This window comes from Wyeomyia smithii, chromosome 1, assembly GCF_029784165.1.
Source record: "Wyeomyia smithii strain HCP4-BCI-WySm-NY-G18 chromosome 1, ASM2978416v1, whole genome shotgun sequence".
NCBI classification, from domain to species: domain Eukaryota; kingdom Metazoa; phylum Arthropoda; class Insecta; order Diptera; family Culicidae; genus Wyeomyia; species Wyeomyia smithii.
In genome coordinates, this window is record NC_073694.1 from 101,867,304 (window position 1) to 101,884,673 (window position 17,370).

Genomic DNA, 17,370 nt, shown 5'->3' on the forward strand with positions numbered 1-17,370 from the left:
GTTACTTTTCCCTTAATATTTTTATTTATAGAATTATATAATCTTTGACCGCAAGTATTGCCACTGGGCGTCCTCACCATAGAAAAAATTACGTAATTTACGGACGACCCAAACGAATTTTGCCTTAATATATATATTTTTTCAATATATTTTTTTTTGTTAATTTAAACAACATAAGTAATACAAACACATGCGATGTTTTGCTTTCGTCTCGATTAGACGCAAATTGTTTATCTCCGTGTGATTTGCAAAATAACAATACACGAGTTATCGTACGGGTGTTTTTGTTTCGATTAGTTTTGTGCTGTGCAATAACAATAGCCTGCAGTTTATCGGCAGAAACATCTTCTGCACACTGGTAGGGGCAGGCTACCCCGCCAGTGATCTGATACGCAGCTGATATATCAGCAAGAACAATTCTCCCGCACCGCTGTTACCCCGCTAGCAGCACGGACCACCATACGATCGAGCGAGTGGAAGTCAACTACAAGTGGCATCTACAAGGTCGCGTGTAAGATACGGCCACTGTGTCACAACACGAAGCTGGATCGTCATTGTTTGTTCTGCGGAGACACTCGATTGATCCTACTATCAGCCGTGAGGTCGTGACTTAGACGTTCGGTGAAGTATTTACTTTAGAATTTTTATCATTATTATTAATATTTTTATTATTATTGTTATTATTATTATAATTATTATTATTATTATTATTGTTATTATTATTATTATTATTATTATTATTATTATTATTATTATTATTATTATTATTATTATTATTATTATTATTATTATTATTATTATTATTATTATTATTATTATTATTATTATTATTATTATTATTATTATTATTATGATTATTGTTATTATACTATTATTATTATCATAACTATTGTTATTAGTATTAGTATTACTGTATTTTTTTTATTTTGATCCATTGTAGTTTGAAAAATTGTTTTTAAAATTTAATATCAACTACTTGACCACCCCCCCCCCCCCACATTCGATTATTTATCGTTTGTGTGCTGTAGAGCGTAACGCTCCCGCAAAATGGACGACATGCAGGTGCAACTATTCCTGGATGTGGAAACAAATGGGGAAGAGATTGAGATCTCCCCCATCAATTCCCCTCTACCTTCCCCGCTTCCTAGCCCCGTACCAAGGGTACCGGCAACACGGGTGAAAGCTTACCCAGATGCTTTGAAAGGTCCGTTCGTAGTTTTCTTAAGGCCCATAAAAAAGCTTCTTAACATTATACAATTAGGCAAGGATCTGGCAAAACAGTTTTCGGACGTAACCGAAATTACAAAGGTTAGACCGAACAAACTGCGAGTTGTCGTGAGTAGCTTGAAGCAAGCAAACGCAATTGCTAGCTACGAGCTCTTCACGAGAGAGTACCGCGTGTACATCCCTGCCAAGGACGTGGAGATCGACGGTGTGGTTACCGAAGGAAGCCTCACGGTCGATGACATTTTGCGTCACGGGGTTGGCTGCTTCAAGAAACCCCTGATTCAAGATGTAAAGATACTGGATGTCAAGCAATTGCATTCAGTATCCATCGAAGAAGGGAAGAAGAAATTCCTCCCTTCGGACTCCTTCCGTGTAACATTCGCCGGATCCGCACTGCCGAACTACATCTCTTTGGAAAGGGTTCGTCTGCCTGTACGCCTGTTCGTACCGCGGGTCATGCATTGTCAAAACTGCAAGCAGTTAGGTCATACAGCCACCTACTGCTGCAACAAGGCACGCTGCAGCAAGTGCGGAGGCAATCATGCTGAGACCGCTTGCAGTGAGGATACTGAAAAGTGTCTTTACTGCGAGGGAACTCGGCATGACCTTTCGGCGTGTCCCGCGTACAAACAGCGCGAGGAAAAAATCAAGCGTTCCCTCAAGGAACGATCAAAGCGCTCTTTTGCGGAAATGCTTAAGAGGGCTGAGCCACCCTCGACAGGAAACTTTTTTTCCTTTTTGCCAACCGATGAGGGTACATCTGACGATCCCGTCGAAGGGTGTTCTTATGCCATGCCAGAAGGATCTAGGAAGAGAAGAATGATCAACTCTCCTAATCTTTCTCGCAAAGGTCGCAAGATAACCCCTAGCGGAATGACCAATAAGCCAACACAAAAAGGAAGCGGTGAAGAAAAACCGAAGCAAGTACCTCCCGGATTTAATTTTAAATCCAACCAGGAGTACCCACCGCTTCCTGGGGCACTAAAAACCCCTCGTGCACCCATTTTTCGATCAGAAGATAAAAAAGAAACAGGGTTCGTAAAATTTTCTGATATTGTGGACTGGATATTTAAAACATTCAACATACCAGATCCCCTACAAAATATACTTCTTGCTCTTCTTCCTACAGTGAAAACCTTTTCGAAGCAACTAGCAGCAACCTGGCCCCTCATTTCAGCTATCATATCTTTCGATGACTAATACGGCGAAAGAGGTTAGGAATTTTATCACTGTATTACAGTGGAATTGCAGAAGTATCATCCCCAAATTCGATCTATTTTCTCATTTGATAAACACATACAATTGTGACGCATTTGCGCTCTGCGAAACCTTTCTCAATTCAAACGATCAACTCAATTTCCACGATATTAACATTATTCGTCGAGATCGAGACTCACATGGTGGAGGGGTACTTTTAGGGATTGAAAAGTGCTATTCCTTCTTTAGAATCGACCTCCCCTCGATCTCGAATATTGAAGTCGTTGCCATTTAAACGAATATGAATGGAAAAGACCTATGCCTTGTTTCGTTGTATATCCCTCCATCCGCGCGGATTGAACAGAGGCATCTCACTGATATAGCAGAGTTGCTTCCCGCACCTTTTTTGATATTGGGAGATTTTAATTCTCACTGTTCGCTATGGGGGTCGCTGTACGACGACAACCGATCTTCTTTAATCTGTAACTTAATCGACGACTTCAATATGACACTTTTGAATACTGGGGAAGCGACACGTGTACCTAATCCTCCAGCACGTGAAAGCGTGCTTGACCTATCCCTTTGCTCGACATCACTAGCGTTAGATTGCCGGTGGAAAGTAATCAACGATCCCCACGGTAGTGATCACCTACCAATCGTTATTTCAATTGCTAATGGGTCAACTCCAACGGATCCAATCAATATTGCGTATGACCACACACGTAACATTGATTGGAAGTCCTATGAGACCATAATATCGCAAAGAATCGAGTCCCACGTGGATCTTCCTCCGGAGGAAGAATACGCGTTCCTTTCTGGCTTGATTATCGACGCCGCGACTCAAGCTCAGACGAAACCGATACCCGGGGTAACGATTAGACGGCGCCCCCCCCCCCCCTCCAAGTGGTGGGACAAAGAGTGCTCAGACCTGTACGCGTGGAGGTCCTCGGTGTATTTGGCCTTCCGAGGCACTATCGATTTACTCCGAAAGTACGATGTACTGGATAGACAAATGAAGAGCTTGATAAAAGCAAAAAACGCGGATACTGGCGGCGGTTTGTGAACGCGTTGTCGAGGGAAACAGCGATGAGCACTCTTTGGGATACCGCCAGGCGCATGCGGAATCGTAACGTTTCGAATGAGTCCGAGGAGTATTCAGATCGCTGGATACTCGATTTCGCCGAAAAGGTCTGTCCGGACTCCGTCCCCGAACAGAAAACCTTTCGCGACACGTTTTTAGTAGCTACGGAAGAGCCTCCATTTACGATGTTGGAATTTTCAATGGCGTTTTCAATTTCGTGCAACAATAAAGCTCCAGGGTTGGATAGAATTAAATTCAACTTGTTGAAGAATCTACCCGACTCTGCAAAAAGACGCTTGTTGGACTTGTTCAACAAGTTTCTTGAGCTAAACATTGTTCCGCACGACTGGAGGGAGGTAGAAGTCATTGCTATTTGAAAACTCGGAAAACCTGCCTCTGATCACAATTCTTATAGGCCGATTGCTATGCTCTCCTGTCTCCGGAAATAATGGAGAAAATGATCCTCTTACGGTTAGACAAATGGGTCGAAACAAATGGTTTACTTTCAGATACTCAATTTGGCTTCCGCCGGGGCAAAGGAACGAACGATTGCCTAGCGTTGCTTTCTACTGAAATTCAACTCGCTTTTGCTCGAAAAGAGCAAATGGCTTCCGCATTCTTGGACATTAAGGGGGCTTTTGACTGTGTCTCTGTTAAAGTTTTAACCGAGAAACATGTGTTTTTCTCACATGGTGATTCGACAACTTCCCGAATTAGTTACATGGGTCTTCCCCAGGGCTCATGTTTAAGCCCTCTCTTATATAATTTTTACGTCAATGACATCGATGAATGTCTTGAAAATTCATGCACGCTACGGCAACTTGCAGACGATAGCGTTGTATCCATTACTAGAAGCTAACGATCTGCAAGGACCATTGCAAGATACCTTAGACAATTTGTCTGAATGGGCTCTTAAGCTGGGTATCGAATTCTCTCCGGAGAAAACTGAGCTGGTCGTTTTTTCGAGGAAGCATAACCCAGCTCAGCTGCAGCTCCTACTGACGGGTAAAACGATCACTCAGGTTTTAGTCGCTAAATATCTCGGGGTCTGGTTCGACTCTAAATGCACCTGGGCTTGTCATATTAGGTATCTAACACAAAAATGCCAACAGAGGATTAATTTTCTTCGTACGATTACCGGAACCTGGTGGGGTGCCCACCCAGGAGACCTTCTAAGGTTATACCAAACAACGATATTGTCAGTTCTTGTGTTCGGACGTTTTACGGAACCAATTATTTAAGCAGCTCAAGTATCGTTTAGAAGCAGCTAAAAACTATTAATTTTATTTAAACCTTAGTGGCATTTTGAGCAGAAATATTAAATTCTAATTACTCACATGAGTAGTTCACGTTTTTATGGTTTTTTTCCAAACTTCTTCTCATACACAACTTGCTCTTTTAAAACAATAGACCGGCTAAACCTCGCATTAACTTTGAATCGATTTTACAATAAATTTCCGAATTTTTAACTTATAAAAGGACCTTTTGATAAATTGCCACATGGCCACTGAACTGTTCATAGCACTTTGTCCAAATGATTTGCCTTAATTCCCTCTCGCGTATCTGTCTATCTGTCGATGACAGCTCACCGTGCTGGTTCTGTCGATTGCTACCGGGGAGCGCTCGAAGCGCCCCAATTCGTCGGGATGATTCTCTCGATCACAGCTGGGGAGCGCTAAGGGCGTCCGGCAGTGCGCCCAGTGGTGCCGCAACAGCCCCGCCCCGTAATTCTGGTGTAGATTCCGGATTGGAGCCAGACTTACAGCTTTCAATTTCAGGCACCGCTATCTTAGCCACTGGACGTTTGAAGACTCCGTTGGTTGTTCGTACAATCGCCTGTCTGACGCGCCCGTCGATGCCTTTTATGACTTGCTCGACGATTCCCCGGATCCACGTCTTCCTATTTTCGTTGTCCGCCAGATAGACCACAATGCCGACTTTGATCGGTTCATGATCTGTGTACCACTTCGTACGCTTGTTGACGAGCGGCAAATACTCCAGCAACCATCTCTGCCATAGCTTGTCCGCCAACCACTGGGACCGCTTGTAACCATCCCGTAATGCTTCTGCTTTGTTCGCGGGGATAACGTACGACTCTGTTCCTCCTGATGGATAACCTCGCAGAAAATGATTCGGTGACAAAGCCTCCACCGTATCCGGCGCCTGCGGCATATATGTTAGCGGTCTAGAGTTGATCGCATCTTCCGCCTCAGCCAGAACCGTCAGCAATACTTCGTCGGTGAGTTTTCTTCCGTCGTCCAATGCCGCTAAAGCCCCCTTCGCAGATCGAACCATTCTCTCCCAGGCCCCGCCCATATGGGGGGCCGCTGGTGGAATGAAATTCCATTTAGTTCTTGCGTCCGTGAACGCTTCACTACAGCTCATCACGATGTTCCTCATCACCTCTTTACTCGCAGCTACGAAATTGGTCGCGTTGTCTGAGAAGAACTCCGCTGGCATTCCCCGTCGACATGCAAACCGTCTTATTGCCATCAAGCAGGACTGGCTTGACAAACTATGGGCCACTTCTAGGTGGATTGCTCTGGTAACGAGACATGTGAACAACGCCACCCATCGTTTCTCCACATGCCGACCGACGGTTACCTCCAGGGGACCGAAGAAGTCGACTCCACTAAAGCTGAACGGACGACGATTGGGCGTTATACGTTGTGTTAGTAACGGTGCCATTCTCGGTGTGTCAGGTTTGCATTTCTTAATTTTGCACCACATGCAACTGTCCATCACCTTCTTTATTTCGGCTCGAAGATGCGGAATGCAGAACCTCTGTCGCACTTCGTTGGTGACCGTCTCCCGTCCTGCATGGCCGAACTTTTGATGATAATGGTCCAGAAGTTTACGTGTGATCTGATGGCCCCTTGGCAACACTATCGGGTAACGCAGTTCGAAGGGTAGGAAATCCGCCGTGGCCAACCGTCCTTCCATTCGTATTACATCAAACTCATCCAGTATCGGTGACAGCTTGTAGAGAAGACTGCTTTTTTCCAGACTCACTCCGGTTGAACATTTTGTTTGACGACTCTTCATCAAAGTTCTCACTTCGTCCGGATATGCCTCCACTTGTGCCAACTTCAACAACGCTCTTTCTGCTACTTGATGTTCTTCGCGGTCGATCGGCTTCTCGATAGCCGATACCTTCCTAAGTACTAATGCTTTAATTTTCGGCGGTGCTGGAACAACTTCTATCACCTTCCCTTGTCGTTTCGCTCGCAGATTGTTGATGAACCTATTTACGCATGCCAGCGTTCTGATAAGCACGTTCCACTTAGAAAATCTGGATATGTCCACCAACTGACCTTGTACTTCGACGTCGTGTAGCAGGAATGTTGCTCGCATCTCATCTTCGACATTCGGTTTTTTGAATTGCTGTAATGGCCACTCAGCTTCTGGTTTGTACAAAAACTGCGGACCCCGCAACCAAGAACTGTTTGAATCAAGCTTCGGACCATTGCTCCATTTCGTTAGTTGGTCCGCAACATTCAGTTTAGTGCCGCCACTCTGATGGCCGCGACCGGCTGATAATCTCTCCAATCCGAAATGCAACGAAAGCCTTATATTTTCTTTGATCGGAAACAACCCATGAGTGAACGGTGCGTGAATCTGTCCAGTAGAACACTTGTTCTATGTTCAGACTGTGATTGTCTTTGATGTTTTCCGCAAGACGAACTCCTTGTACGGCCGCCATCAATTCCAGCCGCGGGATCGACACTTGCTTGATCGGTGCGACTTTTGATTTTGCTTGCACCAACGCACATCGAGGGACCTCCCCAGCTAAGATGCGGAAGTAGCCTACGCAGCCGTAGGCATTCTCGCTTGTATCTGCGAAAATGTGCAGCTGCAGCGTTGAGTAGTCGAGAGCAAGACCGTCGCCGAAGTAGTACCGCGGTATCTTTACCACTTCTACAGCTCCCAAATAGCTCGTCCACCGTTTCCAACCCTCCAGCGCTTCTCCGTCGATGACTTGGTCCCATTCGCAGCCTTTTCTCCAGAGGATCTGGATCAGCACTTTCGCAAAAAATGTGAACGGCGCCAATAGTCCTAGCGGGTCAAAGAGACTCATGACGCAACTAAGCACTACGCGTTTCGTAGGGACCTTTCCATCGTACAGGTATGGCATTAACGAGTCGCGCATCTTGGTTGTAAATGCGAAGACGTCGTCCTTTGTGTTCCACACTATCCCCAAAACGCGTTCCGGATTAGCCGAGTCGAGATGAATTGCTTGTTTCTCCTCCGTTTCACCCATGCGTTCCAGGAATTCCAGAGAATTTGACACCCAGCCTCTGATTTCGAAACCGCCTTTAGAGTGAACGAATCTTACCTCGCTTGCCCGCTGGACAGCCTTTTCGACAGTGTCCGCGCTGTCGAAGTAATCGTCCACATAGTGCTTGTGGACGATTGCATCATAAGCTTCTGGGAACTGTTCAGCGTAGTCCCGAGCATTCTTGTCTTTCACGAACATTGCCATACTAGGAGAGCAGGTGGCTCCAAAAATGACACAATCCATCACGTAGATTTCGTTTCCAAATACAAACAGTTGCGCCAGTCTGTCCTCCGGTCGAACTTTGAGCTGGTGAAACATCTCACGGATGTCACCTCCAAATCCGATGAGAAACTCCCGAGATTTGGCGATCACGGATGGTAGAGAGGCCAAGTAGTCCGGCCCTTTCAGGAGCTTGGAGTTGAGCGACACACCATTCACTTCGGCCGCCGCGTCCAATACCAAGCGAATCTTGTCTTTTTTCGGATTGACAACAACGTTTAACGGCAAGTACCAAACCTTGCCAGGGATTACAGATGCCAGTTCCTCCTTCGTTGCTTTATGACAGTAGCCTTTTTCCAGATACTGGATTATTTGTTGTTTCACTGCAGCTTTCAACTTAGGGTTTTTCGACATTTTCTTCTCCAGGCTCTTCATGCGCCGCAGTGCCATCGGTAGGCTGTCCGGAAACGTTGGGTTGTCTTCCTTGAACAGCAGTCCAGTCATGAACCTATCGCCGACGCGAACAGTTTTCTCCTCCAGCATTTCCCGAGCTTTTCGATCATCGTCTGATTCCGGCATCAAATCCGCCGAGAAGCCCTTTTCTTCGATGGTGTACTGTGACTTGAGAAGATCGTGTAGCTCTGCATTCGATAATTCAGCACACGAGTGTTGTGCTAGAAATCCCTCACCTTGCGTTGAGTCTTGCGGTCCGTAGATCGTCCAACCAAGTTTAGAGCGCACGGCAATCGGTTCGCCTGGTTGACCGACGCGAGATTCCAACGGGGCGAAAAGCTCGATATGTTTGAGTCCAATCAGAAGCAATGGTGCAGATGCAGCGTAATTGGTCACTGGCAACCCTTCCAGATGACGATACTTTCCGGCTACGTCAGCGAAACTCATGGCCTGTGTCGGCAACTTCAGGTTGTTTACGGTGTGTACATCCTGCAAGATAAACCTTTCATTCGATCCAGTAGCTGAGATCGTCAGCTGGATTTTTTGCGAATCCTTCTCCAGTCTAGAAACCCCTGCGGTCCACGTTATACGGAGCGGTTGGGTGATACCGTTGCACTGCAGTTTTCTGGTCAAATAACTGTCCACTAACGAATACGAAGACCCCTCGTCTAGAAACGCCACTGTCGAAACGTTGTTATTCCCGTTGAATATCTTAACCGGCACCATTCTAAACAGGATCGAATCCTTGGATAAAGCGCTGTGGGTGTTACAGCTTGACTGAAACTCGGCAGGATGCAGTAGTCTATTGTGGCGTTCCGAGCAACCTTCTGCGGTACAGCGAATATTCAGCTTACACTTCGCTTTTCCGTGAGCATTGAGGCATATTGGACACAGCTCCCATTTGTTAACCGCTTCCCACCGTTGTGGTACGCTGAGTTTGCGAAAGTTATCACAATTCCGCAATCGATGATTGGTTTCTCCACACATCGCACACGGTGTACGTTCCGGTTTTTTGTTTTGAGCGGCAACTTCAGACCCGCTATGCGTGTAAACGTAGCTCTCTTGCTCTTTACCCTTGTTGTTCTTTGGCTTTCCCGTTTTACCACCACTGGCCTGTGGTGACGTTTCCGAGTAGTTAGCCACTTCGCTTGCAGCGGAAACTAAATCTGACAGAAAATCTGCCAATGTCCTCAGCGTCACCGATGTCACTTGCCGTTTATACCGTACCCAGTCAATTTTCGTGCTCGCTGGCAGCTTATCCACTAGTTCCCGAATGAGCATCGGGTTCACTAAGTGGTCCATCAATTTCGAAGCTTCGAGGTGGTCGCAGAGCTGTTGGACGAGAACCCCGTAGGTGATGAACGACGACAGCTTGTCCGATTTCGGTGGATCAGCCTTCCGCACTTTCGTTAAAAGCGTATTTAAAAGCTGCTCAGGACGTCCGTACAACATACGCAGCGTCTCCATTACTTGAGGCACGGCATCCGGCAACAGGAGACGACTGCTGACCGCATCTCTGGCAGCACCCTTCAAGCACTCCTGAAGACGGGCAAGATTTTCCAAGTTCGAAAATCCACACGCTTTTGTCGATGTTTGATAACTGCTGAAAAATATGGGCCATTCCTCCGGGCGGCCGGTGAACGCGGGAAGCTTTCGAGACAAGAATTGACGAGCGGTCATCTGCGCCTTTGTTGGACCTGCTCTAACACTCTTCTTCTTTTTGGACCCCTTTTCTTCGGATTCAGATTCGGTGCTACTGCTGTTCTCAGACGATTCGGTACTGCTGCTATCATCTGATAATTCGGCGCTACTGCCGTCTTCAGATTCGGCCTCGAAGCTGCTATTTTCCCCTACTGAGGTTTTACTTTTTTCCCCGAAGACTACCGATCCCTGCTTAAATTTCGTTTTCCTGATCTGCGTTTCTGAAGCACCAGCTTGCAGAATTGGAGTTGAATTACTAACGTTCCCGTCGCGGAAATCTGTAGGGTTTGACGTTTCCTCTTTCTTCCCGACGGTACCGGATTTATTCGTACTTTTCTCTTTCCGCAGTCGTTGTTTGGTCAACTTTTTCAATTCCTTTTGTAACTCCTTACGTTCGGCCTTGTGATTCCGATTGAAGTCAGTTTCCGCCTTGATCTTCATCTCAAGAATCTTCTTCTCAGTGTCCCATTGCATTTCCAGCTTCTCTTTTTCGAGTTCCATCTGCATCTGGGCCAGTTTCAATTTCTGGGCCTGACGGTTCCGCTGACGTTCCCTCTCCAGCTCTACTGCTTTTATTGCTGCCGCAATCTCTTCATCTTCCGGATCAGGATTGTCGGTATCGGATTTTCGACACAGGGGGCACATCCAGTCTTCATCGTCATTTTCCGTCGTGGGACCGTCTACGCAGCTGTAGTGGTAGCCGTTCTGGCAATGATCGCAGAAAGCCATTTGCAACTCGTCATTCTCCGGCTGGTCACAGTGCGCACAATGGTACTTGGTCTTATCCGCATCTTCATTGAGGTTATGTTGCGGGTTTTCCTTACTCATTTTTTAGAATGTTCGGACGTTTTACGGAACCAATTATTTAAGCAGCTCAAGTATCGTTTAGAAGCAGCTAAAAACTATTAATTTTATTTAAACCTTAGTGGCATTTTGAGCAGAAATATTAAATTCTAATTACTCACATGAGTAGTTCACGTTTTTATGGTTTTTTTCCAAACTTCTTCTCATACACAACTTGCTCTTTTAAAACAATAGACCGGCTAAACCTCGCATTAACTTTGAATCGATTTTACAATAAATTTCCGAATTTTTAACTTATAAAAGGACCTTTTGATAAATTGCCACGTGGCCACTGAACTGTTCATAGCACTTTGTCCAAATGATTTGCCTTAATTCCCTCTCGCGTATCTGTCTATCTGTCGATGACAGCTCACCGTGCTGGTTCTGTCGATTGCTACCGGGGAGCGCTCGAAGCGCCCCAATTCGTCGGGATGATTCTCTCGATCACAGCTGGGGAGCGCTAAGGGCGTCCGGCAGTGCGCCCAGTGGTGCCGCAACATCTTGAGTACGGCTGTTTCTGCTTTCGCTCCGCCGCGAACACGCACATCATAAAATTAGAGAGAATACAATATCGTTGTTTGCGTATTGCCTTGGGTTGCATGCAGTCGACCCATACGATGAGTCTTGAAGTGTTAGCGGGTATTCTTCCGTTGAAACATGGTTTTTGAAATCTCTCTTACCGGTTGCTAATTCGATGCACAGTTATGAACCGACGAAAGCATGGTTCAAGGGGTTGGATGTAGGTCGGGACTTCATTCGCGTGATGTCCAGACTTATGTCCAATCACTACACGTTAAACACGCATCTCTTTCGTATAGGGCTTGTAGACAGTAATCACTGCGTTTGTGGCGATGGCTACCATGATATCGAGCATGTTGTTTGGTCGTGTGCCGAATTATGTGGTGTTAGGTCCGAGCTTATAGATTCCCTTCGGGCCCTAGGAAAACAACCGAACGTACCCGTTAGAGACATTCTGGGAAGCGGTGATCTCCAGTACATGACACAGCTATACCGGTTTATAAAAAATGCTGACATTAAAATTTGAATATTTTATCTATTTGTTAGATTACAATTCCCGTCACAAACTGAAAGAAAATGACACACCATGCTGGAGACACTAAGACGAAGACTCGGCATCTTTATGTTCACGCAGACACCTCAGACAAAACTGCTCAAACAGAACATCACTGGTTAGCCACGTACAAATGAGTACATTCTGTAATATAGAATAGTTAAAAACAAAATTGTAACTCCCCTCCTCTCACCTTAAATCCCCACTAGCTCGTAGTCGGCCGCGAGATATAAAAAATGTGCCTCCCTCTTTTCCCTGCTAATTTAGAATTTAAAAAAAAATGTACTTGGCTCAGTTAAACAAAATTGTATCGTGCCGTGTCAAATAAACAATTTTGAAACTAAAAAGTAATACAAACTAATTAAAAAATGGAAAAATAAATCATCATCATCATCTGTGTGATTACTGAAATCTCCTGTTGAATTGTTTCCAGAAAATTATAAATTCATTATTATTACCAGCAGGAAAAATTTCTTTCGCTGCTATTTTCATTTCTTCTAACTCGGTTTCTATGGTTAAGAGAGGACCATCAAATACATGTATAAAACCATGAATTGACAACTTACTAGACTTTGAATTAGGTGGTGCCGCTGAAGTTGAAAACTCCATAATAAAATTATCCTAATTTCTGAATTCGAAAATCAAGACACTGGAATCACACAACGTTCTGAATGAATTCGAAAAGATGTGGAAGGCGACGAATGTTCTTTGTGTTTCTCTCATACAGCAAACTGTGTGCTTTTTTCATTCTGTGCCGAACACGCATCAGTATCGGACGTGTTTGGTGATCGCTCCGATAGAATATAAAACAAAAGACGCGTGAGCAAGTGTTGGCATTGTTTGCCTGGTCGAGTGAAGATTCAAGGTCGCCTGCCTTTGTGCAACTGTTTCGCATCGTGGCTGTTTGCTGGTGCGTAAGCCGATTTGGCTGCTAAGTGATTTGTGCTACAGCAGTGGACGAGAATCTCTACACAAAGAAGGAAAAAGAAGAAGCCAACAATTGACAACGAGTTGTGTCGCTGTGCTGAGTAGTCGCACACCCGGCTCGCTGCTGGTGGCTGTTTGGAGCTGCTGTATTGGTGCTGCTGGCGGTAACGGCTGCAGCTTCGACCGTTCGGACAACCAACCCTGCTGAAAGGAGAAGTAAAGAGGTACGTGTTCTGTCGGCGCTAGTGCGCTAGATTTAGCGCGATGGATGTAGATCCCTCGCCTCCCGTGCCACCATCCCCGAGCCCCTCCGACCCTGTCCCTCCTGCCAACCCTTCCTCTGTTAATTCTCCAGTCCCCCCTCGCCCCAGGCTTTACCCGGACGGATCTCAGGTCAGTTTTACTGTTTTCTTTCGGCCAAACGCAGGACCGAAATCGAAACCGTTAAACATCCTGCAGATTTCGAAGACCTGACGGAGGGGTACAAGGCCGTGACCGAAATCTCCAAGGTCAGAACCAAAAGATCCGTGTCGTGGTCAGCGACCTGGAACAGGCCAACGCTATTGCTCGCTCTGAGCTTTTCACACGCGAGTATCGCGTTTATATACCCGCACGAAACGTGGAGATCGACGGTGTCATAACCGATTCGAGTCTGTCGGTCGAGTGTATCTTGGCAAGCGGTTTTGGCTGCTTCAGAATTGCTTTGTGTCACGACGTCAAAGTAAAAAACATAGATTGCAAGCAATTGCGGTCTGTGTCTCTTGTCAACGGCACAAAAGTGTACACTCCGTCAGACTCGTTTCGTGTTACGTTTGCCGGATCTGCTCTCCCTAGCCACGTCTCGATCGATCGGGTTCGTCTACCTGTGCGATTGTATGTACCCCGTGTTATGAATTGCACCAATTGCAAGCAGCTAGGCCACACAGCCGCCTACTGCTGCAATAAGGCACGATGTAGCAAGTGTGGAGAAACTCATGCGGACGATTCTTGCAGTGTAAATGCTGAAAAATGTATTCACTGCGGGGAAAATCAGCATGAGCTCTCCACATGCCCGGTGTACATGCAGCGCAGAGATAAAATCAAGCGGTCACTTAAGGAGCGTTCAAAGCGATCTTACGCTGAGATGCTGAAGAAGACCGTGACCACTTCTACCATAACATCGAACCCCTTTGATCTGTTGTCCTCTTATGAAACCGATTCTGACGATTCACCAGCGGGAACATCTTATGCCAAACCTGGGGCGTCTAGAAAGAGGAAAAATATTTCCTCTCCTAAGCTTCCCAGGAAAGGCTCTAAGGTTTCTCAAGATGGAATGAATAATACGAACAAATCTAAAAGTGCTGCGAAAAAGCCGAAGCAAACTCCTCCTGGGCTTGCAAATTTAAAGTCTCAGAAGGAGTTCCCAGCACTGCCAGGAACATCTGAAACCCCAGTTGTTCCTTTTGCACACCCAGTTGATGAAACAAACTCTGGATTTGTGAAATTCTCTGACATTGTGGACTGGATCTTTGAAAATTTCAATATACCCGATCCGATTGAAGTTTTTCTTACAGCATTCCTCCCAACAGTTAGATCATTTTTGAAGCAGTTGACTGCCCAATGGCCCCTCCTTGCAGCGATTGTATCCTTCGATGCCTAATTCATCTGCGTATATGAAGGATTCTATCTCCGTGGAATCGTAGAAGTATTTTACCAAAAATGGATTCATTTAAAGTTTTAATCAATAGAAACAAATGCGATGCATTTTCCCTTTGTGAAACTTGGCTTACTTCAAATATTGATCTTAACTTCCATGATTTTAATATTATTCGCCTTGATCGAGACACCCCATATGGAGGAGTACTTCTAGGGATTAAAAAGTGCTATTCTTTCTATCGTATTAACCTCCCCTCGAGCTTTGTATTGCCTCAATATATATTCCTCCCAGAGCACAGGTTGGGCAACGGCTGCTCTTTGATTTAATAGAACTTCTTCCCTCGCCACGTTTGATTTTGGGAGACTTCAACTCTCATGGTGTGGCTTGGGGTTCTCCTTACAATGATAACCGCTCCTCTTTAATCTATAACCTTTGCGATGACTTCGACATGACTATTTTAAACAATGGTGAAATGACACGTATCCCGAAACCTGCAGCGCGCCCAAGCGCTTTGGATCTATCTTTACGTTCGACGTCGCTACGGTTGGATTGCACATGGAAGGTAATCCTCGATCCCCACTGAAGCGACCATTTGCCTATTCTTATTTCAATTACTAACGGGTCAACCCGCATACGACCAATTGACATTCCGTATGACCTCACACGGAATGTCGATTGGAAGTTATACGAGGAAATGATTTCAAAAGCGGTCGAGTCGATTCAACATCATCCACCACTTGAAGAATACAACCTCCTCGCGGGCTTAATCCTCGACGCCGCGTTGCAAGCCCAAACGAAGAAATATCCCGGCGTGACGATCAAAGAGCGGCCTCCAACTCCGTGGTGGGACAAAGAGTGCTCCGATGTCTACACGCAAAGATCCGACGCGTTTTTGGCCTTCCAGAAGGGAGGTATACCCGACGACTATATACGGTATTCGGAGCTTAATACCAAGCTTAAAAGCCTGGCTAAAGCAAAGAAACGCGGATATTGGCGTCGGTTCGTGAACGAGACGTCGAGGGAGACATCGATGAGCACTCTTTGGAACACAGCCCGAAGAATGCGGAATCGCGTAACGGTCAACGAAAGCGAGGAGTCTTCAAGTAGGTGGATATTTGATTTTGCCAGGAAAGTATGTCCGGACTCTGTTCCTGAGCAAAATATTGTTCGCGATGCGTCTCCGGGCCGCGACGCGATAGAATCACCTTTTACGATGGCAGAATTTTCAGTTGCCCTCCTGTCCTGTAACAATAACGCGCCAGGGTTAGATAGAATCAAATTCAACTTGTTGAAGAATCTACCCGGCAATGCCAAGAGGCACTTGTTGAACTTGTTCAATAAGTTCCTGGAGCGAAACATTGTACCGCAGGATTGGAGGCAAGTGAAGGTGATCGCCATCCAAAAACCAGGGAAACCAGCTTCTGATCACAACTCTTATAGGCCGATTGCAATGCTATCCTGTACCCGGAAATTGATGGAAAAAATGATACTCCGTCGTTTAGACCACTGGGTCGAATCAAATGGTCTACTGTCAGAAACTCAATTTGGCTTCCGCCGTGCCAAAGGGACGAATGATTGTTTTGCGTTGCTTTCAACAGATATTCAGCTGGCGTATGCTCGCAAAGAACAAATGGCGTCTGCGTTCTTGGACATTAAGGGGGCTTTTGATTCCGTTTCTATTGACATTCTTTCGGGCAAACTTCACCGACAAGGATTTTCTCCAATTCTAAACAATTTTTTGCACAATTTGTTGTCCGAAAAGCACATGCATTTTACGCACGGCGATTTGGCAACTTTTCGCATTTGCTACATGGGTCTTCCCCAGGGCTCATGTTTAAGCCCCCTTCTTTACAACTTTTATGTAAATGACATCGACGAATGTCTGGCAAATTCATGCACGATAAGACAACTTGCAGACGACAATGTAATCTCTGTTACAGGAGCCAAAGCTGCCGATTTGCAAGGACCATTGCAAGATACCTTGGACAATTTGTCTGCTTGGGCTTTACAGCTAGGTATCGAATTCTCTCCGGAGAAGACTGAGATAGTAGTTTTTTCTAGGAAGCATGAACCTGCTCAGCTCCAAACACAATTAATGGGTAATACGATTTCTCAGGTTTTGGTACACAAATATCTTGGTGTCTGGTTCGACTCTAAAGGCACCTGGGGTTGTCACGTTAGGTATCTGATGAAAAAATGTCAACAAAGAGTGAGTTTTCTTCGTACAATAACCGGACAATGGTGGGGAGCCCACCCAGGAGACCTTATAAGGCTTTACCAAACAACGATATTGTCTGTCATTGAGTACGGGTGTTTCTGCTTCCGCTCCGCAGCAAACACACATTTGATCAAACTGGAGCGAATACAATATCGTTGTTTGCGTATCGCCTTGGGTTGCATGCAGTCGACCCATACGATGAGTTTGGAGGTCTTAGCTGGAGTACTACCATTGAAAAACCGTTTCTGGAGCCTATCTTCTCGCATTCTTATCAAATGTGAGGTCTTGAACCGTCCTGTGATTGAAAATTTTGAAAGGTTAATCGAACTTAATTCTCAAACCCGTTTTATGACATTGTATTTCAATCACATGTCCCAAAATATTAACCCTTCTTCGAATATTCCAAATCGTGTCAACTTATCAAATACTTCTGATTCTACTGTGTTTTTCGATACATCCATGATAGAAGAAACTCGTGGAATCCCGGATCATTTACGCGTGCAGAAGATCCCTAAAA

At 45.5% G+C, this 17,370-nt stretch overlaps 1 protein-coding gene across 1 annotated transcript; it reads right to left on the minus strand.

Moving 5' to 3' along the window:
• Positions 1–5,164: 5,164 nt before the first annotated feature.
• Positions 5,165–10,985, minus strand: LOC129717019 (uncharacterized). The gene is made up of 2 exons (XM_055666867.1): positions 7,191–10,985; positions 5,165–7,123 (listed from the first exon to the last, which is right to left on the minus strand). The coding sequence occupies exons 1-2, from the start codon at positions 10,983–10,985 to the stop codon at positions 5,165–5,167; spliced, it is 5,754 nt and encodes a 1,917-aa protein (XP_055522842.1).
• Positions 10,986–17,370: the final 6,385 nt, after the last annotated feature.